At 42.6% G+C, this 18,802-nt stretch overlaps 1 protein-coding gene across 4 annotated transcripts in view; it reads left to right on the forward strand.

Moving 5' to 3' along the window:
• KAT2B (lysine acetyltransferase 2B) overlaps window positions 1–18,802 on the forward strand; it is an 80,143-nt gene that overhangs the window by 35,614 nt on the left and 25,727 nt on the right. For all 4 annotated transcript variants that reach the window (XM_075212328.1, XM_075212326.1, XM_075212325.1 and 1 more), the window contains exon 5: window positions 16,934–17,115. In XM_075212328.1, coding sequence (XP_075068429.1) covers window positions 16,934–17,115 — 182 coding nt within the window. The remainder of the gene's footprint in view (window positions 1–16,933; window positions 17,116–18,802) is intronic.

Consider the following 18,802-nt stretch of genomic DNA (forward strand, 5'->3'; position numbering starts at 1 on the left):
CACTGCATCAATCAAATTTCGCCAGGTCCAGTTCTTTCTGTTACACAGAGCATATCTCACCCCTCTTCGGCTTTCTAAGTTTGATGGGGGTCAGAGGGTTCTGTGTCCCAGATGTAGGAGCGAGAAAGGGGACTTTTGGCATATGATTTGGGAATGTCCGCTGGTCTCATCCTTTTGGGGAAAGGTGGAGGATTGTATTAAAAGACTGGAGGTGGGAGTAGTGGCCTTGACTCCAAAACTCTGTATGTTTGGCTTAGGCTTGAGCAAGAAAACCCGTAGACTTATTAGACTGCTTATTAACACACTACTCATGTTAGCAAAGGTGGTGATAGCTAGGAAATGGATGGCACCTGAAGGTCCGACTTTGAATAACTGGATCGACCTTGTTAATGATACAGTCGGCCATGAAAGATTCATGTACACTAGCAGGAACCTAGTGGATAAGTACGAGAGAATATGGTACAGATGGAGGATATCCCCATATGTCACGGAAGGATTGAGGGAGGTGGAGCTCTCCTAATGTAATGCTTGGGGCAGACATCCAGCCACTTAGTGATATGTCATTAAAGTCAACGATTATACTCTGTATTATCAAAAATGTATTATTATTTTACTGTATCTTGAAAATGTGGAAGGTGTGCATACCTTGGCTTGAAAATCTGAATGTCAATGCTTTTTTTTTTTATTTTTTATTTTTTGATCCTATTGTGTATGTGTATTTTATGATACCTGTATCACTGTGTGGGATATAGTTGGGGCTTTAGCCTTCTGTTATGGGCTTTCTTTTTTGTTGTAGTGTTTAGAATGTTAAGAAAAGATAAAAAATACAATAAAGTCTTACCTGATTTAAAAAAAAATAGCAGAAAAGGGCTGAATCCACAGCAACAAATTATATATTTCCTTTCATTGGTATAATTCTGAGTAATAAAAACTAGCACTCGCTATAGGTTTTAGCACATCTCCTGTTTGCACAATATTATTAAAAGTGTATGGCTATAGCATCTTTATTTTTGAATCTTTGATCGGGATGCTATTCTCCGCCTGGCTCGGACCAAGGGCCCCCTACTGTACCAAAACCAAAGAGTGGCTGTGTTTCCTGACTTTTCGGGGGATGTACAAAAGAGCAGAGCCCAGTTTATACAGGTGAAGCATCGCCTTCGTGAGATGCAGCTGCCGTATGCTATGCTTTTCCCGGCTAGATTGCGTGTGGTTGCAGATGGAATAACTCATTTCTTTGGATCTCCGTCGGAGGCGACTAATTGGTTGGACAGGAGAGCTCCTAGTGGTATTCGTCCGGATTGAAGATATCTTTGGTGACGTATGGATCTCCTGGACTGAAATGATGCTGTTAGAAATTGTATGCTTCAGATAGTTAAAATGTCTGAGTTATGCTTCAAGAACCGAGATGGTGCTATTGAGGAATGTGTGCTTTTGATAGTTGTAATGTTTGAAACTTACTCCGGTAATGTTTATCACTTGATTCATGTTCATATATAACTGAAATGTTGTGATTAATATTGTAGGTATTTGGTTGCTTATGATAATGTTAGTTATAAGGTTATTTTACTTAAAACTGCTGGATCTTATGGTTGGTGTTAATGGATGGTCTTGGTATGGAGGGTTAGAGGAGTACTAGGGGTGATTTTGTGGGCTGGGGAGCTTCCCTTGCTTAAAGGGTCGTGGTTTCCCTCTCCTTTTTTTTCGGTGCATACGAGTATTTCCATAAGTGTGTGGAGATAGGTGTGTGCGCTGTGTAAGGGGATGCGGGATAGTTATAAGGGGATCCAGGTATGTCTAAGTTGGGGGTGGATATACGGGGAGGGGGGTTGTTTGAATAGGGTAGGGAGGGGTAGGTTTTTTCAACGCAGTGACGGGTGTGGCACTTTATCTTTATGCAAATACTTCTGGATGATGAAATTGACTATTTTGTTATATGCTAATGTGGTTGGCTGGTGGCTGGGTGTCTGTCTGGGCTGGAGGGGGTTGACGTTTATGTGGAAATGTCACATATGTATTCCCTTGTGTTATGGCGACTGGGAAGATGGATAGGGGGTCTATTAAAATCCTGACTTGGAATGTTAGAGGTCTAAATGATAAAATTAAACGGTCTTTGGTCATATCCCAATTGAAAAAGTATGAGGCAGATGTTATATGTTTAACTGAAACTCATTTAGTGGGAGGTAAAGTGATGGCCCTTAAGAAACCGTGGGTTGGGTGGGCATACCATGCTACTCATACAGGTCATTCTAGGGGGGTATCTCTCCTTATACGTAAGAAAGTAAATTTTATTTTGGAAATGGTGGAGTCAGACCCATTAGGTAGATATGTTTTTGTGAGAGGCATTTTTGATTCTAAGCGTATAAACTTACTGTCGGTATATGTTCCCCCCCCTTATAGTGGGGAGGTCCTAAAAAAGTGCAGTGATTTTATTTCTCTTTCTCCTGATACTCCAGTGATTTGCTGTGGGGATTTCAATAATGTGATGGATTCTAATGTTGATAGGTGGAGGGAGGTGGGGGATACTACATATGCCAAAAAAACAAAATTTGCTGATGTGGTGGAAGAGATGGGTTTGGTGGATGTGTGGCGTCTGAGGCATCCGGCAGAGGTCTGTTTCTCCTGTTATTCCACTTCATATAATGCTTTCTCCCGAATAGATCTAGGACTTGTATCAAAGGAGTTACTGCCGGCTGTCTCCGATGTTGCATATTTACCAAGGGGGATTTCAGATCATTCTCCATTGGTATTAACAGTTAGGCTTACTGTGTCTCGGGGTCAAGCATTTTGGAGGCTTAACCCCTTTTGGTTGACATTATTGCAAGACGGAAATACTTTAGAATCCCAATGGGAGGAGTACTTTGTTACTAATGCGGACACGGCGGCCCCGCCTCTTGTCTGGGACTCATTTAAGGCTTTTTTAAGAGGTTCCTTAATCAGAAGTATTAATTGTTTCAAAAGAGAGTCTAGGTTGAAAGGTGATAGATTGGAAAAAGAGGTTGTGCGGTTGGAGGAGGTGTATCTCTCTTCTCATGTGGCTTCTGATAGGATGGCTTGGCTGGCGGTACAGAGAGAATGGTCGGATTACTTGTTAGATAAATCAAGGCGTAAGTTGTTATTTGTTAAGCATACTCAATATTTTGAAGCGGATAAATGTGGTAGGTTTTTGGCTTATTTAGCTAGGTCAGAAGGGGCGGCTGCTGTAGTGGAGGGTGTTACAGATACTTTGGGTGTTGTGCATACCTTGACTGAAGAGATCAGTGATGTTTTTTATGTGTATTTTAAGGATGCTTATGCGTCAAGAGCTGAGTACTCAGACTTTGATTTGGACGTGTATTTAGCGGATGTTTCCTTACCTGAACTGAGTGCAGATGGTAGAGAAAGTTTGGATGTGTCAATTACTGATGAGGAGATTGTAGCTGCGATAGCCTCGTTTCCAAATGGCAGGGCTCCGGGCATAGATGGGATACCCATAGAGTTGTATAAGAAACATCTGGGGTTCTTTGTGCCTCGTTTGAAAGACATATTTACAAGCTTTAGAGATCAGGGGTGTGTGTCTCCGCCTATGTCTGAAGCCCTTATAGTCCTTATCCCTAAAGCGGGAAAGGATCCCTTGTTTCCAGAGTCATACAGACCGATATCGTTACTGACAACGGATATTAAGATTTTGGCAAAAATTTTGGCGACACGTTTGAACCGGGTGATTAGTGAGGTAGTGCATCCTGACCAAACTGGGTTTATGCCGGGAAAATCTACCGCTATAAATTTGCGTAGGCTTTTTTGTCATCTGCAGCTGCCCCACCCTGCGGATGAGGAGGCGGTGGTGGTGTCCTTAGATGCTGCTAGGGCCTTTGACTCGGTGGAGTGGAGGTACTTGTGGGCGGTGCTGTTGAAATTCGGGTTTGGCCCGGTTTTTATTCAGTGGGTTCGACTGCTGTACTCTTGCCCTACAGCTAGAGTCTGTGTAAATGGCTTTGTGTCTCGTCAGTTTGTTATGGGCAGAGGTACCAGACAGGGGTGCCCTCTGTCCCCCACTCTGTTTGCTCTGGCCATAGAGCCATTGGCATGTGTGATTAGAATGCAGTCAGATATCACTGGATTACGAATGGGTTGCAGGACGGACAAGATTGCCCTTTATGCAGATGATATGCTGCTTTTTGTGTCATATCCTGATAAAGCATTGCCAATTTTACTCCGTGTGGTCTCGGTGTTCGGTAGGTACTCGGGGCTTTTGATTAATTGGAGTAAATCCAGTGTAACTCCGATTAAGGGTACCTGCCCTACGGGGCAAGTTTTGCAGACTCCTCTTAAATGGGCCCCGATATTTAAATATCTTGGTATCTGGATTTCTAGTGATATGGGTCAATATATCCAGTGTAATGTTCAGCCTCAGATTGACTATCTTAAGAGCCGGATTGGGGTATGGAAGCAGCTGCCATTGTCGGTCACAGGTAGAATTAATTTGATCAAAATGATAATTCAACCAAAGTTTTTGTATGTTTTACAGCAGTCACCGGTATATATCCCCCATAGCATATTTCGCTACATTGAACGTCTCATGGCCTCTTTGGTGTGGGCAGGCAAGAGAGCAAGAGTTAAGCTTACCACCTTATATCGTTCCCGAGGATCAGGGGGCCTGGCTTTGCCAAATCTACGGCTTTATTATTTTGCCTCCCAGTTGACACATATTGAGGTATGGTTCCGGTCGCGGTTGGGTGTAGATTTGCATGACTTTTTAGTTTCTGAGACAGGCTCTAGTCATATGCGTGTGCAGTTTCTTCTGGCTGGAAGAAAGGCTGTGAGGGACCCCCCTTTGTTAGTACAGGCCATGAAAATTTGGCGACTATCATCCCAGCTTGGGGGTGGATTGGACTTGGACCCGTGCACTCCACTTTGGGATAATTTGGATTTTGGAGAATTGATTAGGATGGAGGGAGCTGGAGCTTGGCGAATTTATAACATAATACATATTGGACAACTGTATGAGAGTGGAATATTATATTCATTTGAGCAACTTCAGAGTTTATATGAGATACCTAGGGGTTACTTTTATAGATATTTGCAGTTAAGACATGCTCTGGCCTCGCAGTTTCGGGAAGCTGCCCCGAGCTTTAGTGTGGATTCATTAAGGGTGCAACTCTCAAGGTTGGGCCAAAGGCGGCAAATTTCATTTTTGTATTCAATATTGATGGAAGGATCGGGTGAAGGGGGCTTGCCGGAGCTGCGATGCAGGTGGGAGGGTGATCTGGGGCGTCTTAGTGACAAAGCATGGAATGTGGTGTTATGTAGCCCGAAAGAGGTCACTGCATCAATCAAATTTCGCCAGGTCCAGTTCTTTCTGTTACACAGAGCATATCTCACCCCTCTTCGGCTTTCTAAGTTTGATGGGGGTCAGAGGGTTCTGTGTCCCAGATGTAGGAGCGAGAAAGGGGACTTTTGGCATATGATTTGGGAATGTCCGCTGGTCTCATCCTTTTGGGGAAAGGTGGAGGATTGTATTAAAAGACTGGAGGTGGGAGTAGTGGCCTTGACTCCAAAACTCTGTATGTTTGGCTTAGGCTTGAGCAAGAAAACCCGTAGACTTATTAGACTGCTTATTAACACACTACTCATGTTAGCAAAGGTGGTGATAGCTAGGAAATGGATGGCACCTGAAGGTCCGACTTTGAATAACTGGATCGACCTTGTTAATGATACAGTCGGCCATGAAAGATTCATGTACACTAGCAGGAACCTAGTGGATAAGTACGAGAGAATATGGTACAGATGGAGGATATCCCCATATGTCACGGAAGGATTGAGGGAGGTGGAGCTCTCCTAATGTAATGCTTGGGGCAGACATCCAGCCACTTAGTGATATGTCATTAAAGTCAACGATTATACTCTGTATTATCAAAAATGTATTATTATTTTACTGTATCTTGAAAATGTGGAAGGTGTGCATACCTTGGCTTGAAAATCTGAATGTCAATGCTTTTTTTTTTTATTTTTTATTTTTTGATCCTATTGTGTATGTGTATTTTATGATACCTGTATCACTGTGTGGGATATAGTTGGGGCTTTAGCCTTCTGTTATGGGCTTTCTTTTTTGTTGTAGTGTTTAGAATGTTAAGAAAAGATAAAAAATACAATAAAGTCTTACCTGATTTAAAAAAAAATAGCAGAAAAGGGCTGAATCCACAGCAACAAATTATATATTTCCTTTCATTGGTATAATTCTGAGTAATAAAAACTAGCACTCGCTATAGGTTTTAGCACATCTCCTGTTTGCACAATATTATTAAAAGTGTATGGCTATAGCATCTTTATTTTTGAATCTTTGATCGGGATGCTATTCTCCGCCTGGCTCGGACCAAGGGCCCCCTACTGTACCAAAACCAAAGAGTGGCTGTGTTTCCTGACTTTTCGGGGGATGTACAAAAGAGCAGAGCCCAGTTTATACAGGTGAAGCATCGCCTTCGTGAGATGCAGCTGCCGTATGCTATGCTTTTCCCGGCTAGATTGCGTGTGGTTGCAGATGGAATAACTCATTTCTTTGGATCTCCGTCGGAGGCGACTAATTGGTTGGACAGGAGAGCTCCTAGTGGTATTCGTCCGGATTGAAGATATCTTTGGTGACGTATGGATCTCCTGGACTGAAATGATGCTGTTAGAAATTGTATGCTTCAGATAGTTAAAATGTCTGAGTTATGCTTCAAGAACCGAGATGGTGCTATTGAGGAATGTGTGCTTTTGATAGTTGTAATGTTTGAAACTTACTCCGGTAATGTTTATCACTTGATTCATGTTCATATATAACTGAAATGTTGTGATTAATATTGTAGGTATTTGGTTGCTTATGATAATGTTAGTTATAAGGTTATTTTACTTAAAACTGCTGGATCTTATGGTTGGTGTTAATGGATGGTCTTGGTATGGAGGGTTAGAGGAGTACTAGGGGTGATTTTGTGGGCTGGGGAGCTTCCCTTGCTTAAAGGGTCGTGGTTTCCCTCTCCTTTTTTTTCGGTGCATACGAGTATTTCCATAAGTGTGTGGAGATAGGTGTGTGCGCTGTGTAAGGGGATGCGGGATAGTTATAAGGGGATCCAGGTATGTCTAAGTTGGGGGTGGATATACGGGGAGGGGGGTTGTTTGAATAGGGTAGGGAGGGGTAGGTTTTTTCAACGCAGTGACGGGTGTGGCACTTTATCTTTATGCAAATACTTCTGGATGATGAAATTGACTATTTTGTTATATGCTAATGTGGTTGGCTGGTGGCTGGGTGTCTGTCTGGGCTGGAGGGGGTTGACGTTTATGTGGAAATGTCACATATGTATTCCCTTGTGTTATGGCGACTGGGAAGATGGATAGGGGGTCTATTAAAATCCTGACTTGGAATGTTAGAGGTCTAAATGATAAAATTAAACGGTCTTTGGTCATATCCCAATTGAAAAAGTATGAGGCAGATGTTATATGTTTAACTGAAACTCATTTAGTGGGAGGTAAAGTGATGGCCCTTAAGAAACCGTGGGTTGGGTGGGCATACCATGCTACTCATACAGGTCATTCTAGGGGGGTATCTCTCCTTATACGTAAGAAAGTAAATTTTATTTTGGAAATGGTGGAGTCAGACCCATTAGGTAGATATGTTTTTGTGAGAGGCATTTTTGATTCTAAGCGTATAAACTTACTGTCGGTATATGTTCCCCCCCCTTATAGTGGGGAGGTCCTAAAAAAGTGCAGTGATTTTATTTCTCTTTCTCCTGATACTCCAGTGATTTGCTGTGGGGATTTCAATAATGTGATGGATTCTAATGTTGATAGGTGGAGGGAGGTGGGGGATACTACATATGCCAAAAAAACAAAATTTGCTGATGTGGTGGAAGAGATGGGTTTGGTGGATGTGTGGCGTCTGAGGCATCCGGCAGAGGTCTGTTTCTCCTGTTATTCCACTTCATATAATGCTTTCTCCCGAATAGATCTAGGACTTGTATCAAAGGAGTTACTGCCGGCTGTCTCCGATGTTGCATATTTACCAAGGGGGATTTCAGATCATTCTCCATTGGTATTAACAGTTAGGCTTACTGTGTCTCGGGGTCAAGCATTTTGGAGGCTTAACCCCTTTTGGTTGACATTATTGCAAGACGGAAATACTTTAGAATCCCAATGGGAGGAGTACTTTGTTACTAATGCGGACACGGCGGCCCCGCCTCTTGTCTGGGACTCATTTAAGGCTTTTTTAAGAGGTTCCTTAATCAGAAGTATTAATTGTTTCAAAAGAGAGTCTAGGTTGAAAGGTGATAGATTGGAAAAAGAGGTTGTGCGGTTGGAGGAGGTGTATCTCTCTTCTCATGTGGCTTCTGATAGGATGGCTTGGCTGGCGGTACAGAGAGAATGGTCGGATTACTTGTTAGATAAATCAAGGCGTAAGTTGTTATTTGTTAAGCATACTCAATATTTTGAAGCGGATAAATGTGGTAGGTTTTTGGCTTATTTAGCTAGGTCAGAAGGGGCGGCTGCTGTAGTGGAGGGTGTTACAGATACTTTGGGTGTTGTGCATACCTTGACTGAAGAGATCAGTGATGTTTTTTATGTGTATTTTAAGGATGCTTATGCGTCAAGAGCTGAGTACTCAGACTTTGATTTGGACGTGTATTTAGCGGATGTTTCCTTACCTGAACTGAGTGCAGATGGTAGAGAAAGTTTGGATGTGTCAATTACTGATGAGGAGATTGTAGCTGCGATAGCCTCGTTTCCAAATGGCAGGGCTCCGGGCATAGATGGGATACCCATAGAGTTGTATAAGAAACATCTGGGGTTCTTTGTGCCTCGTTTGAAAGACATATTTACAAGCTTTAGAGATCAGGGGTGTGTGTCTCCGTCTATGTCTGAAGCCCTTATAGTCCTTATCCCTAAAGCGGGAAAGGATCCCTTGTTTCCAGAGTCATACAGACCGATATCGTTACTGACAACGGATATTAAGATTTTGGCAAAAATTTTGGCGACACGTTTGAACCGGGTGATTAGTGAGGTAGTGCATCCTGACCAAACTGGGTTTATGCCGGGAAAATCTACCGCTATAAATTTGCGTAGGCTTTTTTGTCATCTGCAGCTGCCCCACCCTGCGGATGAGGAGGCGGTGGTGGTGTCCTTAGATGCTGCTAGGGCCTTTGACTCGGTGGAGTGGAGGTACTTGTGGGCGGTGCTGTTGAAATTCGGGTTTGGCCCGGTTTTTATTCAGTGGGTTCGACTGCTGTACTCTTGCCCTACAGCTAGAGTCTGTGTAAATGGCTTTGTGTCTCGTCAGTTTGTTATGGGCAGAGGTACCAGACAGGGGTGCCCTCTGTCCCCCACTCTGTTTGCTCTGGCCATAGAGCCATTGGCATGTGTGATTAGAATGCAGTCAGATATCACTGGATTACGAATGGGTTGCAGGACGGACAAGATTGCCCTTTATGCAGATGATATGCTGCTTTTTGTGTCATATCCTGATAAAGCATTGCCAATTTTACTCCGTGTGGTCTCGGTGTTCGGTAGGTACTCGGGGCTTTTGATTAATTGGAGTAAATCCAGTGTAACTCCGATTAAGGGTACCTGCCCTACGGGGCAAGTTTTGCAGACTCCTCTTAAATGGGCCCCGATATTTAAATATCTTGGTATCTGGATTTCTAGTGATATGGGTCAATATATCCAGTGTAATGTTCAGCCTCAGATTGACTATCTTAAGAGCCGGATTGGGGTATGGAAGCAGCTGCCATTGTCGGTCACAGGTAGAATTAATTTGATCAAAATGATAATTCAACCAAAGTTTTTGTATGTTTTACAGCAGTCACCGGTATATATCCCCCATAGCATATTTCGCTACATTGAACGTCTCATGGCCTCTTTGGTGTGGGCAGGCAAGAGAGCAAGAGTTAAGCTTACCACCTTATATCGTTCCCGAGGATCAGGGGGCCTGGCTTTGCCAAATCTACGGCTTTATTATTTTGCCTCCCAGTTGACACATATTGAGGTATGGTTCCGGTCGCGGTTGGGTGTAGATTTGCATGACTTTTTAGTTTCTGAGACAGGCTCTAGTCATATGCGTGTGCAGTTTCTTCTGGCTGGAAGAAAGGCTGTGAGGGACCCCCCTTTGTTAGTACAGGCCATGAAAATTTGGCGACTATCATCCCAGCTTGGGGGTGGATTGGACTTGGACCCGTGCACTCCACTTTGGGATAATTTGGATTTTGGAGAATTGATTAGGATGGAGGGAGCTGGAGCTTGGCGAATTTATAACATAATACATATTGGACAACTGTATGAGAGTGGAATATTATATTCATTTGAGCAACTTCAGAGTTTATATGAGATACCTAGGGGTTACTTTTATAGATATTTGCAGTTAAGACATGCTCTGGCCTCGCAGTTTCGGGAAGCTGCCCCGAGCTTTAGTGTGGATTCATTAAGGGTGCAACTCTCAAGGTTGGGCCAAAGGCGGCAAATTTCATTTTTGTATTCAATATTGATGGAAGGATCGGGTGAAGGGGGCTTGCCGGAGCTGCGATGCAGGTGGGAGGGTGATCTGGGGCGTCTTAGTGACAAAGCATGGAATGTGGTGTTATGTAGCCCGAAAGAGGTCACTGCATCAATCAAATTTCGCCAGGTCCAGTTCTTTCTGTTACACAGAGCATATCTCACCCCTCTTCGGCTTTCTAAGTTTGATGGGGGTCAGAGGGTTCTGTGTCCCAGATGTAGGAGCGAGAAAGGGGACTTTTGGCATATGATTTGGGAATGTCCGCTGGTCTCATCCTTTTGGGGAAAGGTGGAGGATTGTATTAAAAGACTGGAGGTGGGAGTAGTGGCCTTGACTCCAAAACTCTGTATGTTTGGCTTAGGCTTGAGCAAGAAAACCCGTAGACTTATTAGACTGCTTATTAACACACTACTCATGTTAGCAAAGGTGGTGATAGCTAGGAAATGGATGGCACCTGAAGGTCCGACTTTGAATAACTGGATCGACCTTGTTAATGATACAGTCGGCCATGAAAGATTCATGTACACTAGCAGGAACCTAGTGGATAAGTACGAGAGAATATGGTACAGATGGAGGATATCCCCATATGTCACGGAAGGATTGAGGGAGGTGGAGCTCTCCTAATGTAATGCTTGGGGCAGACATCCAGCCACTTAGTGATATGTCATTAAAGTCAACGATTATACTCTGTATTATCAAAAATGTATTATTATTTTACTGTATCTTGAAAATGTGGAAGGTGTGCATACCTTGGCTTGAAAATCTGAATGTCAATGCTTTTTTTTTTTATTTTTTATTTTTTGATCCTATTGTGTATGTGTATTTTATGATACCTGTATCACTGTGTGGGATATAGTTGGGGCTTTAGCCTTCTGTTATGGGCTTTCTTTTTTGTTGTAGTGTTTAGAATGTTAAGAAAAGATAAAAAATACAATAAAGTCTTACCTGATTTAAAAAAAAATAGCAGAAAAGGGCTGAATCCACAGCAACAAATTATATATTTCCTTTCATTGGTATAATTCTGAGTAATAAAAACTAGCACTCGCTATAGGTTTTAGCACATCTCCTGTTTGCACAATATTATTAAAAGTGTATGGCTATAGCATCTTTATTTTTGAATCTTTGATCGGGATGCTATTCTCCGCCTGGCTCGGACCAAGGGCCCCCTACTGTACCAAAACCAAAGAGTGGCTGTGTTTCCTGACTTTTCGGGGGATGTACAAAAGAGCAGAGCCCAGTTTATACAGGTGAAGCATCGCCTTCGTGAGATGCAGCTGCCGTATGCTATGCTTTTCCCGGCTAGATTGCGTGTGGTTGCAGATGGAATAACTCATTTCTTTGGATCTCCGTCGGAGGCGACTAATTGGTTGGACAGGAGAGCTCCTAGTGGTATTCGTCCGGATTGAAGATATCTTTGGTGACGTATGGATCTCCTGGACTGAAATGATGCTGTTAGAAATTGTATGCTTCAGATAGTTAAAATGTCTGAGTTATGCTTCAAGAACCGAGATGGTGCTATTGAGGAATGTGTGCTTTTGATAGTTGTAATGTTTGAAACTTACTCCGGTAATGTTTATCACTTGATTCATGTTCATATATAACTGAAATGTTGTGATTAATATTGTAGGTATTTGGTTGCTTATGATAATGTTAGTTATAAGGTTATTTTACTTAAAACTGCTGGATCTTATGGTTGGTGTTAATGGATGGTCTTGGTATGGAGGGTTAGAGGAGTACTAGGGGTGATTTTGTGGGCTGGGGAGCTTCCCTTGCTTAAAGGGTCGTGGTTTCCCTCTCCTTTTTTTTCGGTGCATACGAGTATTTCCATAAGTGTGTGGAGATAGGTGTGTGCGCTGTGTAAGGGGATGCGGGATAGTTATAAGGGGATCCAGGTATGTCTAAGTTGGGGGTGGATATACGGGGAGGGGGGTTGTTTGAATAGGGTAGGGAGGGGTAGGTTTTTTCAACGCAGTGACGGGTGTGGCACTTTATCTTTATGCAAATACTTCTGGATGATGAAATTGACTATTTTGTTATATGCTAATGTGGTTGGCTGGTGGCTGGGTGTCTGTCTGGGCTGGAGGGGGTTGACGTTTATGTGGAAATGTCACATATGTATTCCCTTGTGTTATGGCGACTGGGAAGATGGATAGGGGGTCTATTAAAATCCTGACTTGGAATGTTAGAGGTCTAAATGATAAAATTAAACGGTCTTTGGTCATATCCCAATTGAAAAAGTATGAGGCAGATGTTATATGTTTAACTGAAACTCATTTAGTGGGAGGTAAAGTGATGGCCCTTAAGAAACCGTGGGTTGGGTGGGCATACCATGCTACTCATACAGGTCATTCTAGGGGGGTATCTCTCCTTATACGTAAGAAAGTAAATTTTATTTTGGAAATGGTGGAGTCAGACCCATTAGGTAGATATGTTTTTGTGAGAGGCATTTTTGATTCTAAGCGTATAAACTTACTGTCGGTATATGTTCCCCCCCCTTATAGTGGGGAGGTCCTAAAAAAGTGCAGTGATTTTATTTCTCTTTCTCCTGATACTCCAGTGATTTGCTGTGGGGATTTCAATAATGTGATGGATTCTAATGTTGATAGGTGGAGGGAGGTGGGGGATACTACATATGCCAAAAAAACAAAATTTGCTGATGTGGTGGAAGAGATGGGTTTGGTGGATGTGTGGCGTCTGAGGCATCCGGCAGAGGTCTGTTTCTCCTGTTATTCCACTTCATATAATGCTTTCTCCCGAATAGATCTAGGACTTGTATCAAAGGAGTTACTGCCGGCTGTCTCCGATGTTGCATATTTACCAAGGGGGATTTCAGATCATTCTCCATTGGTATTAACAGTTAGGCTTACTGTGTCTCGGGGTCAAGCATTTTGGAGGCTTAACCCCTTTTGGTTGACATTATTGCAAGACGGAAATACTTTAGAATCCCAATGGGAGGAGTACTTTGTTACTAATGCGGACACGGCGGCCCCGCCTCTTGTCTGGGACTCATTTAAGGCTTTTTTAAGAGGTTCCTTAATCAGAAGTATTAATTGTTTCAAAAGAGAGTCTAGGTTGAAAGGTGATAGATTGGAAAAAGAGGTTGTGCGGTTGGAGGAGGTGTATCTCTCTTCTCATGTGGCTTCTGATAGGATGGCTTGGCTGGCGGTACAGAGAGAATGGTCGGATTACTTGTTAGATAAATCAAGGCGTAAGTTGTTATTTGTTAAGCATACTCAATATTTTGAAGCGGATAAATGTGGTAGGTTTTTGGCTTATTTAGCTAGGTCAGAAGGGGCGGCTGCTGTAGTGGAGGGTGTTACAGATACTTTGGGTGTTGTGCATACCTTGACTGAAGAGATCAGTGATGTTTTTTATGTGTATTTTAAGGATGCTTATGCGTCAAGAGCTGAGTACTCAGACTTTGATTTGGACGTGTATTTAGCGGATGTTTCCTTACCTGAACTGAGTGCAGATGGTAGAGAAAGTTTGGATGTGTCAATTACTGATGAGGAGATTGTAGCTGCGATAGCCTCGTTTCCAAATGGCAGGGCTCCGGGCATAGATGGGATACCCATAGAGTTGTATAAGAAACATCTGGGGTTCTTTGTGCCTCGTTTGAAAGACATATTTACAAGCTTTAGAGATCAGGGGTGTGTGTCTCCGTCTATGTCTGAAGCCCTTATAGTCCTTATCCCTAAAGCGGGAAAGGATCCCTTGTTTCCAGAGTCATACAGACCGATATCGTTACTGACAACGGATATTAAGATTTTGGCAAAAATTTTGGCGACACGTTTGAACCGGGTGATTAGTGAGGTAGTGCATCCTGACCAAACTGGGTTTATGCCGGGAAAATCTACCGCTATAAATTTGCGTAGGCTTTTTTGTCATCTGCAGCTGCCCCACCCTGCGGATGAGGAGGCGGTGGTGGTGTCCTTAGATGCTGCTAGGGCCTTTGACTCGGTGGAGTGGAGGTACTTGTGGGCGGTGCTGTTGAAATTCGGGTTTGGCCCGGTTTTTATTCAGTGGGTTCGACTGCTGTACTCTTGCCCTACAGCTAGAGTCTGTGTAAATGGCTTTGTGTCTCGTCAGTTTGTTATGGGCAGAGGTACCAGACAGGGGTGCCCTCTGTCCCCCACTCTGTTTGCTCTGGCCATAGAGCCATTGGCATGTGTGATTAGAATGCAGTCAGATATCACTGGATTACGAATGGGTTGCAGGACGGACAAGATTGCCCTTTATGCAGATGATATGCTGCTTTTTGTGTCATATCCTGATAAAGCATTGCCAATTTTACTCCGTGTGGTCTCGGTGTTCGGTAGGTACTCGGGGCTTTTGATTAATTGGAGTAAATCCAGTGTAACTCCGATTAAGGGTACCTGCCCTACGGGGCAAGTTTTGCAGACTCCTCTTAAATGGGCCCCGATATTTAAATATCTTGGTATCTGGATTTCTAGTGATATGGGTCAATATATCCAGTGTAATGTTCAGCCTCAGATTGACTATCTTAAGAGCCGGATTGGGGTATGGAAGCAGCTGCCATTGTCGGTCACAGGTAGAATTAATTTGATCAAAATGATAATTCAACCAAAGTTTTTGTATGTTTTACAGCAGTCACCGGTATATATCCCCCATAGCATATTTCGCTACATTGAACGTCTCATGGCCTCTTTGGTGTGGGCAGGCAAGAGAGCAAGAGTTAAGCTTACCACCTTATATCGTTCCCGAGGATCAGGGGGCCTGGCTTTGCCAAATCTACGGCTTTATTATTTTGCCTCCCAGTTGACACATATTGAGGTATGGTTCCGGTCGCGGTTGGGTGTAGATTTGCATGACTTTTTAGTTTCTGAGACAGGCTCTAGTCATATGCGTGTGCAGTTTCTTCTGGCTGGAAGAAAGGCTGTGAGGGACCCCCCTTTGTTAGTACAGGCCATGAAAATTTGGCGACTATCATCCCAGCTTGGGGGTGGATTGGACTTGGACCCGTGCACTCCACTTTGGGATAATTTGGATTTTGGAGAATTGATTAGGATGGAGGGAGCTGGAGCTTGGCGAATTTATAACATAATACATATTGGACAACTGTATGAGAGTGGAATATTATATTCATTTGAGCAACTTCAGAGTTTATATGAGATACCTAGGGGTTACTTTTATAGATATTTGCAGTTAAGACATGCTCTGGCCTCGCAGTTTCGGGAAGCTGCCCCGAGCTTTAGTGTGGATTCATTAAGGGTGCAACTCTCAAGGTTGGGCCAAAGGCGGCAAATTTCATTTTTGTATTCAATATTGATGGAAGGATCGGGTGAAGGGGGCTTGCCGGAGCTGCGATGCAGGTGGGAGGGTGATCTGGGGCGTCTTAGTGACAAAGCATGGAATGTGGTGTTATGTAGCCCGAAAGAGGTCACTGCATCAATCAAATTTCGCCAGGTCCAGTTCTTTCTGTTACACAGAGCATATCTCACCCCTCTTCGGCTTTCTAAGTTTGATGGGGGTCAGAGGGTTCTGTGTCCCAGATGTAGGAGCGAGAAAGGGGACTTTTGGCATATGATTTGGGAATGTCCGCTGGTCTCATCCTTTTGGGGAAAGGTGGAGGATTGTATTAAAAGACTGGAGGTGGGAGTAGTGGCCTTGACTCCAAAACTCTGTATGTTTGGCTTAGGCTTGAGCAAGAAAACCCGTAGACTTATTAGACTGCTTATTAACACACTACTCATGTTAGCAAAGGTGGTGATAGCTAGGAAATGGATGGCACCTGAAGGTCCGACTTTGAATAACTGGATCGACCTTGTTAATGATACAGTCGGCCATGAAAGATTCATGTACACTAGCAGGAACCTAGTGGATAAGTACGAGAGAATATGGTACAGATGGAGGATATCCCCATATGTCACGGAAGGATTGAGGGAGGTGGAGCTCTCCTAATGTAATGCTTGGGGCAGACATCCAGCCACTTAGTGATATGTCATTAAAGTCAACGATTATACTCTGTATTATCAAAAATGTATTATTATTTTACTGTATCTTGAAAATGTGGAAGGTGTGCATACCTTGGCTTGAAAATCTGAATGTCAATGCTTTTTTTTTTTATTTTTTTTTTTTTGATCCTATTGTGTATGTGTATTTTATGATACCTGTATCACTGTGTGGGATATAGTTGGGGCTTTAGCCTTCTGTTATGGGCTTTCTTTTTTGTTGTAGTGTTTAGAATGTTAAGAAAAGATAAAAAATACAATAAAGTCTTACCTGATTTAAAAAAAAATAGCAGAAAAGGGCTGAATCCACAGCAACAAATTATATATTTCCTTTCATTGGTATAATTCTGAGTAATAAAAACTAGCACTCGCTATAGGTTTTAGCACATCTCCTGTTTGCACAATATTATTAAAAGTGTATGGCTATAGCATCTTTATTTTTGAATCTTTTTGCTTTCTTTCTTTACAGGGTGTAAATAATTTTGTACAGTACAAATTTAGTCATCTACCGGCCAAAGAAAGACAAACTATTATAGAGCTGGCAAAAATGTTTCTGAATCGCATTAACTACTGGCACCTAGAAACTCCTTCACAACGAAAACAGAGATCTCCGACTGATGACACTGCTGATTATAAAGTAAATTATACAAGGTAATGTTCTTTGTCCAGCAATTATAGCCTATTTATTAATATGGTTCTTTTTTATGTACTGTTTTGCTCTGTGGAAGCACATTAATAAGTAATTCTGCCCAGATTACACTTACTTTTAATATTTGCATTTAGCAATATGAACATAGGCAATAGCAAACCAGTAATATTTTAGTATAATGTCATTCTAACCATCCTCAATTTCCTAGGAGCAAATTACCTCAGTGATTACACTGGTTCCTAACGAATTGATAAAACTGCATCCTCATGTTGTGGCTGCCTTCACTATGTATAGGTAACAGATACCTTTAATTTTCCCTCTGTGTTCAATTTAAAAGCTTGAATATATATTATAACCTATGGGGCAAACGCAGGATTTGTAGAGAGGGGTTTCCACACCACTCCACCAGTGGGCGTGACCAGCATTCATGGGGGCGTGGCTATAATTTTAGACAGTGCTTGGCTGCTCTCCAACTCTTCTTATCCCTATAATATACATGGGCAATGTGCGTGCACTACTGTTAGGTACATGCAGATCTCCCTTTTTAAACAGAGCTGTGTGAATCGGGAGCAGGGTCCAGCCACCTCAATTGCACAGTGCCCCAGGCTTGGAGGGGGGTTTCCAGGCACCAGGAATCCCCTCCCCCTCGGTTTGTCTATGAGCCTCTGGGGCCTATTAATGATAAGGAGAAAATCCCTTTCTCCAGAGAAAATGGGAGTTTTTGCTGAAGTTTTCTCCCTATTTCTCAAAGCCCTCAGGCCGGTGTTACTTATCGTCAGACATAGTATTCGCCAGGACTCTCTGGAGAGGCCTTCCCCATGCTTTGCATGTTGAAGCCAATTTAATAAGGACATTGGCGGTACAAGTAATTGTCCTCCTATCGATAAGCAGCGACAGAAAACTAGAAAGCTACTTAATACTAAATAGACCTCTATGTCTACATCCCAATCGGCTAATGGATGTAAAACATTCTCCCATGCCAGTGCAAGAAGTCTTAAAGTATAACAAAAAAGTAAGATGCTGTGATAAATTTACTACTAAATTCACATTTACAAATGTGTAAAAGTTATATGAAAGCATTAGAACTTAAGAAATCGCACAACTGTGAGCAATAATAACATACTGACTGTAGCTAAAGCGGATGTTCTATAGCAGTGTTAGTTTGAATGAAATCTGATTAGAGCAAGCCAGATATAAAAACTCTCATCCAATGATAATGTACAACCCAAGGAACCGAGTGCTACTTGGTAATCTGGCCACCAAGATTTTCCTGCCCAGCAAAGATTTTGTGAGGACAAGTAAATGTTTCTCAGGCTCACATGTAAATCAAATGTACTGATGGAATGTATGGAGTTTGGCAGCATCTGTAAAGTTTAGGGTACTATGTATGTAATCATTTTGGTTGGACCTTTCTTTTCTTCGGTGTGGTGTTAGAGAGAAAACTAAAATGGCAATCTTGCTGCATTGTTATGCATGCATTAAGAATAGTTTCTCTTTTATGAGCAGAGGGAACTAACACTCAACTCATTTATCAACAATCCAAGTGAGGTGATCGATAAGCGCTCCTTTAAAAGGTTAGGGGATAGGGTTTTGATGCTACCACTGTCCCAATCAGGGAAAAGCCTGATCTTCCCCAATAGTGGATTAAGAAGAAAAAGATTGGTTTGAGACTGGGCGCATAGGGAAAGG

This window comes from Mixophyes fleayi, chromosome 5, assembly GCF_038048845.1.
Source record: "Mixophyes fleayi isolate aMixFle1 chromosome 5, aMixFle1.hap1, whole genome shotgun sequence".
NCBI classification, from domain to species: Eukaryota; Metazoa; Chordata; class Amphibia; order Anura; family Limnodynastidae; genus Mixophyes; species Mixophyes fleayi.